This window comes from Felis catus, chromosome D2, assembly GCF_018350175.1.
Source record: "Felis catus isolate Fca126 chromosome D2, F.catus_Fca126_mat1.0, whole genome shotgun sequence".
Lineage (NCBI taxonomy): Eukaryota > Metazoa > Chordata > Mammalia > Carnivora > Felidae > Felis > Felis catus.
In genome coordinates, this window is record NC_058378.1 from 72850238 (window position 1) to 72865009 (window position 14772).

The 14772-nt window shown below is 45.5% G+C and overlaps 1 protein-coding gene across 4 annotated transcripts in view; it reads right to left on the reverse strand.

Moving 5' to 3' along the window:
- GFRA1 (GDNF family receptor alpha 1) overlaps positions 1–14772 on the reverse strand; it is a 211433-nt gene that overhangs the window by 139928 nt on the left and 56733 nt on the right. For 3 of the 4 annotated variants that reach the window (XM_045040726.1, XM_023240975.2, XM_045040727.1), the window contains exon 5: positions 9451–9465. The exons of the other annotated variant lie outside the window; for it this stretch is intronic. In XM_045040726.1, coding sequence (XP_044896661.1) covers positions 9451–9465 — 15 coding nt within the window. The remainder of the gene's footprint in view (positions 1–9450; positions 9466–14772) is intronic. 4 annotated transcript variants of the gene reach the window in all.

The window sequence follows — 14772 nt, forward strand, 5'->3', positions numbered from 1 at the left end:
CTGACTGGCCTTGGGTCTCCAGTGAAATCACCAGCTCTTGGAAGGTAGGGACAGTATCTCAACTTTATTAAAGAACCTGGACAGTCACACATAAAAGCAACACATACATGTGCACGTGCACACACACGCACGCCCCCCCCCCACACACACACATACCCAGACATACACAAAATGCGAATTCCTTTGAGACTTGTTATTTTGTCCCACTTTCTTGTGTCGAACACCTACTGAGCACTTACTATGTGCTAGGGATTCAAAATAAAAGGAATGCTCCTTTCTCTCTAGGAGCTCAATCTGGTGTGGGAAGACAGATGCTAAATAGGTCATTACGACAACATGAGAGAGTGCTGACAGAGGGAACAGTGGGACGGTCCAGAGTGGAAGGCAGAATTCCCCACCCAAAAGGGTGGGAGTGAGTTACGATAACCTAGCAGTGAGGATTTAGGCTGAATTTTGAAGAGTAAGCAGAAGCAGGGACACATCTAGGAGGGGAAGTGGGTGGCACCTTCTCAATGATTTCTAGGTAAAATGTCACAATCGTTGTGAATATTGTGTTAACGAGACATTAGAGGACCATGTGAAAAGGAGAGTCCACTGCTCACACACACACTGGAGGCATCAGCATCAGGATGAACACCCACAGCACCTACTCCTGGGCCAGCCACCATGATGGCAGAACCTGGGTAGTTTTCTGAGTGTAAGGAGCAGAGCAGGACAAGGCTTGCTGAAAAGAGGAGGAAATACTCTAAACAGAGCAATCAACAGATCCAAAGGCACAGAGGTGCGATGGGCATTTTGAAGAGTAGGGGTCAATCTGGTAGAGGCTTATGGAGATGAATGGGACCAGATGGGGGAGGGGTGCCAAGAAATGATCAAGGAGGTCTGGCTTAGTGTTCCCTAGAAGAAAGATGCTTGTCAGTTAGTGCCCAGATCCAGCCATCAGCCTAGGAACATGTCACCAAATCCACTGTCAAGTATAAAGAACACATCTCTATCAGCTCACAAACTACATCCCCAAAGGGTGCTTCAGCTATGAAGAAATATATATAAATAAGCCAACTACAACTGTTTGTATGTTCCATGGCTTGGGACAAGCCAGGTTCCAAAAACAAATGAAGGAAGCTTCCTGACTTCTTGGGGTTCACAAGCCCCCCACTCCTTGATTGCTGGGCTAGAGAGGACCAGGTGCACCAGAGGTAGCAGGAGAGCATTAGCAAATGGTCACCAGCTGTCTTCATAGGTGCCCCCATTGGCCAGTTGATGAAAGTGGCTGTCACGGGCAAGGCTCCAAGTTAGAACATTTCCTGTGCCTGGAGGGGACAGTGCACTAGCCCAGGCATCTGGGAAGGGGCATCAGAGAGAGAAAGCTAGGGGAAATTGGCAGGTGGATGCAGCCCAAAGAGATAAACAGGCTTAACTTCTCATGAACCTCATGCCCAAATGGAAAACACAGCCTCAAATCTGCCCCCAGAACAAACTCAGCAATTTTCAGGACTGGTCTATCTTGGACCCCAAAAGCAGCAATCAATCAAGGAAGGTACAGGGGACCTTAAGTACTCAACAGCTAGAATATTATAAACAGATCAGTTGTTTCATCCTCGGCCTGCTCAGGCTGTGGGAGAAAGTACAAATGTCTTAGCTCAGAAACAAGGCACTCTTCAATCAGCCTCCACTCTAGAAAAGACAAACCAACTTAGAAGCTTGCAGAGCTAGAACTAACCATGAAGTCATGACAGAAAGCTTGGGTCCGATGTGCAAGCAGAGAGGCACCATGATGGACTGATTGCTTGTGTCTCCTCAAATTCATACATTGAAATCTTAACCCCAATGTAATGGTATTAGGAAGTAGGACCTTTGGGAGATGGTTAGATCATGAGAATAGAGTCCTTATGAATGGGATTAGTACCCTTATTAAAGGACCCCGGAAAGCTCCTTCCTTGCTTCTGCCATGTGAGGACAAAGCAAGATGATGGCTATCTATGAACCAGGAAATGGGCTCTCAGCAGACACAGAATCCACCAGCACCTTGATCTAGGATTTCCAGCCTTCAGAACCATGAGAAATAAATGTTTATTGCTTGATCCCCCACAGTTTATGATATTTGTTATGGCAGCCCAAAGTAAGACATGTACTCAATAACCTCACCTCTCTGCACCTGTGTCATCATGTTGGGCCTTGGGAAGGGTCAAGGATTTGTGACTGTGTCCCCCCTGGGGTATTCAAAAGCCCATGGACAGCATATTACTGCCAAAAATCAGAACAGCATACTGCAGGACCAGAAATCAAACTACCTAGGTTCAATACCCTGACTCAGGAGTTTCACGTTGGGAGTGGGAATGTACAATAAGCAACGGAAGGAGGCTAGGATGATCCATGTGGTAATGGATTAGAGTCAGAGACTTCAGTAAGAACTGAGGCTTAACACAGATACACCTTGTTACAACTAGAAACAGATATGCATACATCTGTGGGTTAAAATGCACACTTGTATTTCTTTGCTCTGTCACCTGAGAGGGCCTAAAAGAAATGGCACTCCAGTAGCAATGAGCACACCTAGCTCCCAGATCTTGGTTTCTAATATCACCCTCCATCTTCTTAAAGAAATGGCTGAATCTAGGACAAGGGTGAGAAATAAACAAGGTGAGCCTGATGCATCTTATAGTATCAGAAAATATTGCAGAAGTGCTCAACCAAAAATTGACAGGGATATGTCAAAGGGGCACAAGAAGCCTACCGGAAAGGTTCCCAATGGCCAAAGCAAGAAATTAAATAAAGCTGTACTGCATTATAACCCAAGGTAGAAAATAAATATGCATGACTTCGTATCAATCTAAATAAATGATGGAATAGATTAATAAATGAAGGATAAGAGACGAATCTCCCATGCAAAAGAATAATTTATGTAGTTTCTCTCCCCTCAATGACATGGAGCCTAATTCCCCACTCCTTAACAGTAGGCTATGGATAGATTTCCTTCTAGAGCACACTATGGAAGGGAGGAGGGAAAGTAACCTTACAGCGGAGAAGCTCAACAAACACTACTTCAGCCAAGTGATAAAGATCAACATCAATAGTCATAGATCATGTTGATGGTAGATGTCTTTTATATGATGTGATGCCAATGGCACTTTCCTTCTGTGATCTTCCCCAAATCCATAATCTCAGTCTAATTATGAGGGGAGAAAATCACATAAAGTCCAAGAGAGGGGCATCCTATGATATATTCCTTAAAACACCAGTACTCCTCCAAGCTGTCAAGGTCATCAACAAGGGAAGTCTTGGAAACTGTCACAGCCAAGATGAGCCTAAGGAGACATGACAACCAAATGTAATGTGGTCTCCTGGACAGGATCCCAGAACAGAAAAAGGACATTAGGTAAGAAACAAAAATAACAAGGGAATCTGAATAAGCTATGGACTTCAGTGAATAATAATGGATCAGTATTGGGTCATCAACTGCAACAAATGTGCCATACTAGTGTAAGACATTAAAAACAGGGGAAATAGAATGTGGGGTATATGTGAATTCTCTGTGCTATCTTCACAAAGTTTCTGAACATCTAAAACTGTTCTATAGAATAAAGCCTCTCAATTAAAAAAATAATTGGCTCTACCGCTCATTAGTTCTAGAACTGTCACTGGGTCGATTCCACTCTGTGCCTCAGTCTTCTCCTCCATAAAGCGGGATTTTTATACTTCATAAAATTGGAGGGCATAGGCCATGAGAACATGTATGCAAAGTTCCTGTTCCAATGCTTGGCATACAGGAGGTACACAAATGTGGCATAATTATTATTACTATTACCATCGTTGTTATCTCAATAAAATAATAATTTAAACTTATTAGCAACCATCTCAACAGAAGGATCTACAAGTTTCCTTTTACTGATGCGGCGATTTTGAAACACAAGTTACTGGGAGGAAAGCCTCTAAAACTTCACCCCAAACTCATGCCCTGGGATTGCAATGGACGCAAGATGCATCTGTTACAAAGACCCACCTATCCCAAGGTCACCTGGCAGGAAACAGGCCACCTTCCACAGCCCACACCGCATGTGATAAAGCATCCCAGATAATGTGATTATTTAAATATGGTTATCCTCGCCCTCATAGGCCGCACACATACACACAAAGTGAATCCATGTAAAATTAAATGGTAACATTGTTCAGTTGCTGCTGGAGAGGCGGATGCATTTCCAGAATGTACAACTCAGAATATTCCACTGGTTCTGGAAAGAATGGGAAATAATATACATACACAGTAAACATTAGCATACGGGAAATGTGAAACAGCCACTTTCCACCATAAAAATGTTAATGCATTCTTCTCATTTGCTAGTTAACTGACAACTTGGAACTTTTACCTGGAAACGGTTAACAATAAATTTAATTTATTCACCCAAATCCCACACTCACAAAGAAAACAATATTTCATGACGTGTAACATTACTAGGGGAACCATAATTCACGGCTCAAGGGTCAGAGCTTCAGAATAGATGGGATTTCTGAGGTGGCTGGGAAAACCTAAGATCCAGCCTCAGCAGTTTGCCCAAGAGTTTGAAATACGCAAAAGAGCTCAAGTCAAGCACATTATAAATGGCAGAGGTATCCGTCACCACAAGCCCACCCCAACAATTACCAGGCTTGGCTGGGCTGCCAGAAACCAAACTATGATTTATTGTTCTCTTCAAATTAGTAAAAGCAATGCCATCCATTGTGAATTCCAGAGCTGATGCTCCAAACTGGCCGTGTGAGTAGGTTCCACTTCTGAAGCCACAGTTCTCTGAACCTTAATTCTCAGCCACTAGGGAAGCCTCTGCTTTCACCCAAGTTCTTTAGATAACAGTCGTTAACCTGCAGTATGGGATATTTCTGCACTCTATTAACTCAAATCCACGTAAAACCCCTCAAGATAAAGCATCCTCAGGAAGCCACGTGGGGTCAAGGATTCTTCCCAACTCCTTCATTTTACAGGTGGAAATATTGAGGTTACAGGGCAAAGCAAGTGGCTCAATCGCCCCCACAAAGGCAATCCTGTTGGGAGCCAAATCGAGGTCTCCTAAGCATTTAACACGTAACTATGTGATACCTATGATACACATGTATACGTACACTGGAGAAAGGTGGCTTTTTAAAAATCTAAAGATATGTATAGGAGCATGTTCACGATGTCCTTGATGAGCAAAACCTGCACAGCCTTAAGGAGAGGAGGTGTCAGTTATGGGCATGTTACTCCCCACAGGTAAAGCGAGCAAAAAATGGGACACTCAGTGGAGGCAAGCTGGCCGGGAATGGGGTCGCAGAGACCCACTAAGGGGGATGCTTAGGGCCTGCGGGCAGACCCCCCCCCACCACCACCTCAGCCCCACCTGAGCCTGCTCAGTGCTCAGCCCTGGTCCGGTTTTAACTTCTCACACACTGTCCTTATGCATTTGCATAGCAACCAGTATGGCAATCTTGAATGGAAATAGGACCCCACCACTGTTTTGCTTAAAACCCACTGCTGACTTCCTTCCTCTGATCTCCAGACTACATTCCTGCCCTCTTCTCGCTGTTCATTTCACACGACGCTCTTCCTCACTTGTGAGCTCCAGCCGCACCGGTTTCCTTCTGGAACACTGGGGTGTTCTTGGCCCATCGGGGTTCCTCCACACCCTCCAATAGCTGGTCCTTCTGGGCACTGTCTAACCGCCCCGTCCAGCCCTCCTGGCCACCAGCACACCATCCTGTGATTCTGTCTTCACCACACGCATCTCTCAGAATTTATGTTGCCCGTTTATTGGCATGCTGAGCGCCAGTGCCCCCCAAGCTAGACTGTAAGTTCCATGAGCAGAGAGCCTTCGCTGTCGTGTCCGTCCCCTTATCCTCAAGGTCTAGAAAGTGCCTGGCACATATATACCGTTCGCTGGAAAAACAAGTGCACTATGTTTGAGAGGTATCAAAAATTACTTGAGCCGAAAGGAAAAGCTCGTAAATAGCAAGATCGCAGCTCCAGGTGAGAACTGAGCAGGAGGAAACGCTCTGCCTCCTCGGGCTCAGAGTCTATCAGGGACTTCAGTTCACAGCACAGAGCAGAGAATTAACTCGATGGTGAAGTCTTTATACTGTGCCCACTTGCGCTTTCAAATGCCCTGCTGAGTGGCATTGCTCTGATTTCCAAGCCACTCACTCGGTTTCTGTTCAATTTCAGATTCAAGGTTGAGCTTTTAGAGGAGTATTCAAAAGGTGCTTCAGTAACTTCAAATGAGGCGTGTGTGCGTGTGTGTGCGTGTGTGTGTGTGTGGTCCTGGCTTCATTATTAAACGATTGATATGAAAGTGCTCTAAAACTCAAGATTCTAGACACGTGTGCACATACAGCATTTTCAATTGCATCTGATGTTGGGAAGGCAGTTCTATGGCACTCTGGAATTTCTGAGAGCCATCCAGGGGCACACGGGCTCTGCTGTCCACAGAGAACACGGGTCAATTAAGGCTCCTTGAAAATGTAGCCCCGTGGCCCTGGAACTCATCTAGACAGAAGGCCCAGCTGCGGGCCCACTGGTCCTTGACAGTTCCCCATGCCCTGTGGTCTAACCGCCACAGCAAGGGGCTTTTACGGAAGAGAGAAATGTAACGAGCTATAAAATGGCACAGGAGCGGAGGAGAAACACGTCCCCACGTGCACACAGCACGGACACCGCAAAGAAAGGCCCAGCGGTAGCTGCTGAGCCGTCACCTACTATAACAAGATTGATCTGTAGTGAAATAAAAGATAATGCAATCCAGGGGAAATAACTTCGGTTTCCTCTGAGAATGTCTGATGTTGTCAACTTGTGAGGCTACTTCCCTCTTCAGCCCGCCACGGTGCACAGCGGCCCAAACAGGCAGGCACTCCTCGGGGCAGCCAGGTCTCACGCACTCACCGCCGGAAGAACACAATGGCAAAGCAGCGTCTCCCGCAGCTGCCCGTGACTCCTCAGGCACGGCCTGGACGCCCACGGCACGGTCGGGAGGCCAAAGACACCCGGAGTTCCCACCGTGTGTGTAGATGGGGCCTCAGCGACGACGCGGTGGTTTCTGTTCATCTGAAGCCACGTAGCTTTCTGGTTGTCTGTTTCAAGCACCATGCTTGGCCCCCCGTGTTTCAAATTAATGGTACAATTCTGGAACAGAGTTTCAACCACAGGAGACATCGTGCAGTCACGTTTTCGACTATCTCTAAGACACAGAACCCTCTGTCTTGGTCTGATGTGACTGTCACCAACACATTTTTTCAAGTTTATTTATTTTGAGAGAGATAGAGAGAGAGAGAGAGAGAGAGAGAGAGAGGCAGCATGAATGGGGGGAGAAGCAGAGAGAGAGGGAGGGGGAGAGAATCCCAAGCAGGCTCCACCCTGCCAGCACAGAGCGTGATGCAGGGCTCGAACTCACAGACTGTGAGATTATAACCTGAGTTGAAATCCAGACTCTGACACTTAACCGACTGAGCCACCCAGATGCCCCATCCAACACCTTTTAACTGTCACATTTTACTGAGCATTAATTTCATTGGCAGAATGGCCGGAAGCAAAGGTAAGGAAGGGGCACCAGCTGGTGGGTTCTTTGCTACCATTTCAGAGAAATGTCCCTCCACATGTAACGGTCCTGTAAGGCCGGAGCCACGTAAATTATTCACAAAAGCAAGTTCAATTCTCTGCATCCGAAATCCTGGTAATATCTTACACAGGAGCTGCCGCCCACCATCACGCAGGGCAACGGGCAGCTAGCAGCTTCCGTCTCTGGAAGATGCTATTAAGTCCCGATAGCCAGTGATTTGCAGATGATTATAACTTTTGCTCTGCATATCATTGCTACTGACAGGCAAATCCCATCAATCAAATGGAATGACTGATTATAAAAGGAGCCAAACTTGACATAGGTAGCCTAATAAGCCATTTTTTATACCAACCATGACAACCGTGAATGCTCACAGTCGTTCGAAGAAAAGCCAGTTCTGCTACAAGCCTTTTCTCTCCCACCCTCCGGTGGCCTCAGCCCTCATGATCCAGGAAGACTTCCCAAATTCGAGCGCCTCGTGTCTCAAAAGGAGAAATGCAATTCAGCGTCGGCTGGTGAGTGGATTCAAGCTCAGGCAAAAAAAAAAAAAAAAAAAAAAAAAAAAAAAAAAAAAACCTCTTTTCCTCCCAGAGCATCACCATGAACCCCCAATTTGTCAAGGAAGAAGACACACTGCACCGAGGGGCCCCGACAACAGGGCTCCCACTACATCAACAGTCACGGCACCTTTTCAATTTTGCTCATCTCTTAGTCTCTAGCCAAATGGAACTTATTACTTATAGCTTGTTGGGATTTATGAATTATTTATAAAAGTAGGTCTGTGACTCCAGACTCTTAAAAGACAAACACAACAGTCCCCTCATTGTTACCCACAACGGCGCTTCTATCAGAGAGAGCAGGCAGACATTCTCCATAACACACGCTGCATGTTTGGGCTGAAATAATCGTTGTGAAAATATCAAGCCTGTAAGATTATTCGGAAGCTATTTATGGGATGCCTAGATGTATTTTTAAACCAGTGTCTTTTATTCCGAGCCAGCCTTGGATTCAAGAAAGACATAGCAAACACGTGCCACAAACGTATTGCCCAGCTTGAGTATAGTTATGCCCTGCTGATCCTACCGGGTGGTTTCAGGCTGTGATCTAAAACAAAGGGTGGGGGGGAAGAGGCGGCTTCCCCTTAACGTGTGTCTGGCAGGTACAACAAGGCTGTGCCCACGAGCCTCCCTCTGCACCCCAGAGCACAGGGGCTGTGCATCCTCAGTGAGGACTAAAACACGCAACCAGAAGACGCAGTTACACTTCCCATCTCCAACTCCCCAGAACACATGACCTTGGCTGGCAAAATGGATAAGACACTCTATGCCCTCGCCTGGCTCCATCTCTGTCACAGGCACAGTTGGAGGGGTTTCCAGGGACACCTGGGTTGAAGGTGTCATGCCATGATCTTACCTCCACCTCCTCTCAGGACAGGGACACATTTCTTTAGCAAAGAAACCTCCACATGGAACTGGCGTCTGAAGCCCTGCCCAGGCAGCAGGTGGCCCTGATGCAAGAGCCCTGAGGGACAGGGATCTTCCATCTGAACCCCCCAGAGACACCTGCTCCTCACCAGCCACACGCGTCCCAAGCCTACCCGTTCCCTGACAGAGACCCGGCCATGACTCTCCCCAGTGTTCCTGGCCACACTGCCCAGCCCCCACCCTACCTCCAAGTATGGTCCGGAAGCAGAAGCCGGATAGCAGAGGCCCAGAGAGGCTGATGGCACTTCAGGCCACCTGAACCTATCATCCTCAGGTGCCTCCTAAAGCCCCCGTGATGCGAAGCCCCGCAACCCTCTGCCCACAGAGGACACCCTTGTTCCCAAACGATCACAGCCAGTGGCAAAGCAGGCAGGCGACAGTGAACTTACCTTGCTGGAAAATATCTGCCAGGAGGGTGAAAAACCAAGGGAAAAGAGAGAGAGAGAGAGAGAGAGGAGAAAAAATATTAATAATGATATTGCAAATGACAATGATGATAATCACAGCTAACATATGTTGACTTTGCTGGGCACTCTTTGTACAATATTTCCCTTAACTCAGAGGCAGTGGTTAAGAGCCCGGGCTCTGGAATGAAACTCTTGGATTTAAATCCTGGCCCAACCCTTAACTAACTCTGTGGCTTACATTTCCTAAACCACAAATAGACAGGAGTACTGGAAAGATCAAACAAATTACGCCCTCTGTTTTAAGAGCTTACATCAGTGACCAGCACGTAGTAAACATAGAGAATTTGGTGGTTATTATTAAAATTAATATTATTATTTTTCACAACCACCTTTTAGAGTAGGTTGTATTCTCATCCTTCTTCAGCAGATTGGGGAAAGCGAGACCATAGAAACTCATCCAAGGCCACAGAGGAGGAAACAATCGGCTGGGGATTGGACCCAAATGTCTGATTCCAAAACCCCATCTTTTCACCCACTACCAAGTGCTTGCCTGGTTTACAAGTAACACAAAAACAACACCACACAAGAGAATCAACAGGGGAAGGCTCTACAAGTATACTAAGGTTCCCTATTGAAATCAAAGAGAAAGACATTTGTGTGAATTCTCCATATGTAACTCACGACTAATAATGCCACATCTTCCTATTATCCTAGGTCAAAGTCTCTTAAAAGGTGAAAAACTGTGACTTTATTTTTTCCAACAATTACTTGAGAGGCCATATAGCAAGGACTATGTCTGGTACTGGGAAACATACAGGTAACAAAAAGCATAAACAAACAGTCACTAATGTCCCTCTACTGGTAACCACTGGCACACCTTCTACCTTACATTTGTTTCTTCCTGTTTTTAATCTTCATAGAAATGCACTCACACCATCTGCCTTTTGCTCCACAGTGACTGTGGGAATCATCCACGCTCCACACAGCATATCACTCATTCTCACTGCTATATACTATTCCACTGTGTGATTATATCCTAAGTTATTTTCCCTTTGTAATGTCGATGGATTGTTTTCAGTGTTTGACAATTAGGAATTGTGATGAATATCTTTGTACATGTCTTTTGGTGAACATTTATGCATACGCCAGGTCCTTTCTGATATCTTTTTTTTTAAAAAAATGTTTTAATGTTTGAGAGAGAGAGAGAGAGAGAGAGAGAGAGAGCGGGGCAGGGCAGAGAAAGAGGGAGACACAGAATCTGAAGCAGGCTCCAGGCTCTGACCTGTCAGCACTGAGCCCGACACAGGGCTTGAACCCACAAACCACAAGATCATGATCTGAGCCGAAGTTGGACACTCAAAACGATTGAGCCACTCAGGCGCCCCTTTTCTGACGTCTCATATGTGCATTCAGGCTCATTCTGTTCTCAACATCTCAGATGTGCATTCAGGCTCATTTTGTTCTCAACTGCCTCCCAATCACCCCAAAAGTTCTCTCATCTGTTCATATTTCTCATTCAGTAACTTAAGGTCGAATACAGTGCTGGTAGGAACACAGCAGCACCCAGACATGAGCCCGCTCCTACCCTGCTAATGGGGTGGTAGGCAGGTACAAAACTTCTGGAAGATAGCTTGACGATATGTAAGAAAATGTTAAATATATAGTCCTTGACCTGATAGTACCACTTCCAGGAACTTAATCTAATGAAATAAGTAAAGGTACAAAATGAGTCTATAAGGACGTTTATCACAGCATTGTGTATACTGGCAAAACAATGATTTTTGCCTATTTATCTATAGGGAATCAAACCAAAAATAATTTATCCCACAAAATGGATTATGGTGCAGCCATTGAAAATCTTTATTTAAAGACTTTGATTACTGTTGAATGAAAAAAATCAGCCAGCAACAGGGAGCACGTGTCCCGAGACCACTTACGAATGCATATGGAAGCATGTGCGAGCGTTTATCTCCACGAAGAAAGACCGTCATGGAAATGTTTGTCTTCGGGTGATGGGATCTGGGGTCACTTTTTGAAATCCTATGTAAGCATTTCTGTACGACTTTAATTTGTAACACGGACCATGCCTTACGTCCATAATCTGAATTTTAAAACTTTATTTTCATACTGGAAACTAAATAAGAACTGGACCATCAACATCTACATTTGCTGCCAGGAGCTACACATCAGCTCCTACGAGGTCACAGAGAGTGGAGAGCCCATAAAAGGTGCAGATGGGATGCACACCTGAGTGGATTAAACAGCCCGCAAGGAGGGGAATACCTGTGGGAACGGTGTTCATTCCGCTGGCGTAGCTGTGACCCTCGCGAAGGGTGTCGTTCACACACAATACACACACTCCCAAGGGCATACGCAGGCTGTGGCACAGCTATGTCAGGTTGCAGGCTCCCAGGACCCAGGCAATTGGCTGAAACACCACCCTATCCCTCACGCTCACGAAAGCTAATTGGGATGTAAATGGGCATATCGGTGCCATTCCAGGACAACTTCGACTCTGCCCTAACTTATATACACTATCTATTATTTTCTAACCTCCGCCATTCATCATTGGTACAAGTTCCGACACGGCAGTGGAAGGACGGCACTCACCCGCCATGCCTCAACATTGTCCGGAGACTGTGAGAAGGACCATGCGCAGCTCCCTAAATATACCCATCACATGCATCTGTTGCTTGGAACACGCAGTCCATACCACCCACCCTCGGACCAGCCTGCACACCTGGAGTGGCTCTCCTCCTCAGCCTTCAAATGTCACAGCCACTGTGAAGTCTCTCAGTGCCTATCCCCACAGAGAGGGAAGTCTCTGTTCCCACCTCTCTGCTCCTAGAGTAAATTGTGCACTTTGCAATTATAGCTCATCTTATAGTTCGTTATTTATATAGCCCACAAGCTCCCGAGGACAAGAGTCCTGGGTCTTAATCACCTTTGTGGATCCTCAATGACTGGCATGGTATGAGCCCACACAGGAAGGAAGGAAAAAGGGCTGGTGTGTCTTAGCACTCATCTGGTCCAACCTCTTAATTTGCAGAGGAGGAAACTGAGTCCCAGAGAAGGAGATATTTCCCAAGGTCACACAAGGCACTAAAGATTCAGCCAGGACTACATGAGATTCATTTAACCTTAATGAAGCACAAAAGCTCATCCCTATTATTAGCAAAGTACAAATTAGAGATTTATCATTCTCCTCTAATGAATGCAGACAAAAATTTCCAACCTTGCAAATATCAGTGAAATAAGATTAGTCTTTTAAACACGGATCCAGTCTCGACATCCGTCCCCGATCCTCAACCTCCTATCCATGGCTTTTGACAGGGAGCATTTCCTTTGAAATTCAGTAGTGATTTGAATCACTGGAAAGTATCAGTGGGCAGGGAGGGAGGAAATTCAGGCAGGGATTTAGTGACCTTATCCCTTCCCATTTCATTGTATATTTCACGCTTTAGCAGACAAACCTGCATAGAGTACTACTCATATCCTCTATTCCAAGAAACACTCTTGAATTTTGTATAAGCTATTTAAAATTAAAAAAAAAAAAAACCTTTTTCAGCTTCATTTACATTTTGCACCTTTTTATTCAAATGTAAATTTTAATAAACACCAGTATAAATATTGCAACAATTTTGCACATGAGTTATCTTGTAATTTACACTCTAAATTTATGTCTTTTGTAGTCTGTGGCATAAATCATTCCGCTCTTAGCATTAGTTAGCTCTTTGCTCTGTATAATAATGGCTTGGGTACCTTCTTTAAAGTTTCACTTGTCTAGACTGAAACAGCCATCCAGGCTCAGGCTCCCACGATTCACGGGCAGAAGAACAGAAAGTAAGTGAGAAGACTGTAAATCCTGTGCTGTTTGGCCACATTTTACCTCCCCCAAATTCTGGACCTCAGAGGGTATTAGCTACAGGAATACTCTTACCACCTTCATGTCCATCACCCCTAATCCCCAAGCCATAGGGACTAGTCACTTATAAAACTCAAAAGGCCCTCACATTTGAGTGACATATTCTCCTTTTAGTGTAACCAATCGCTCAGAATTATTTGGGAGTCAATCACTTACACTACTCTGCACTTGAAGTTCCTTGCTGATGAGCTGGAGATATTTTAACACCCACGCCCTGGTGTTGGGCAGGTTCAGTGGGATAATTTACAGAAACATTCTCCCGTCAGCTGCCGTTAAGAATCACTCTGAGAGTGAGACTCAGTGCCATCCTTCCTGCTTTCCCAGGAATGGGAAATCACACAAGCACGGGGCTGGGAGTCACCAACACCCACCCAGCCACAGTCAGGTTGAGCCCAAAGGACACTAGGGACACTCGTGCAGAGGAAATAAACTCCTTCAGACAAAGCTCTGCTCACACTCACTTCCCTCAATCAGTCACAGGAACAAAGAAAGCCTGTTCTCCAGCCCCAGCCCCACCCCCACCCCCCGGAGCCATTCTGGTCCTATAGATAGATGAAAGGCCATGTGTAAGATGGCGACTCAGATGTGGGGAGAAGAAAATCAAAAGGAGCTCATATTTGTCTTTCTTAGCTTGATGCCCAGTTTCTTCCGTTAGGAATGAGCATCAAGGGTACTTGTCCCCCTCCCCCACAGTCACTGAGAGAATTCACACCCTAGAGTTCTTTAATGCACTGAGTCCTCCAGAGACAGGGGCCATAAAAAGACTGGATTACTTATTATTATTAATAAGTTATGGCAATTAGACTGGGTGATTCCTAAGCGTTGCTGATTAAAAACTTTCTTGAGTGCCTACTCATCCACATGGCTAGTGTTTACCTCTATTAAAAATGATTTAACTACACTCTGGGTGAACCCCTCTCTTGCGCCTGGGTTAATAATTAGCAGTGCACAGAGCCACGCGGGTTAAGTGAGTTGGCTCTCCTTTATTTATCTATTGCTTTATTTTATGAGGAGAACTGGATGGCAGTCTCATTGCCCATTGAGCCTGCTAGGAATAATTTACTATTTCAATCCACAGTCCATGGAGATGGTTAGAGAAAACTTCACTATTATTACAACATCACACTCAGCCCACAGCCCCCAGCACTGAAGATATGCCAAACAGAGAAAGTGTGCCCGACTTCCACGAGACGGGGGGAGGTAAAGTTACCAGTTCTCAAACAATGTAATCATACTACTCTCTCAATTTTGCTTTCTTTTCTAGGTTAAATTATATATGAGGGGAGTTTAGTTTCTTGAAAATGCATGCACTTAACTCCCATTTAAGAAGTCTCACCTGGGGAGATAGCTGTCTTGTGAGTCCTCCTGTGGTTTGAGCT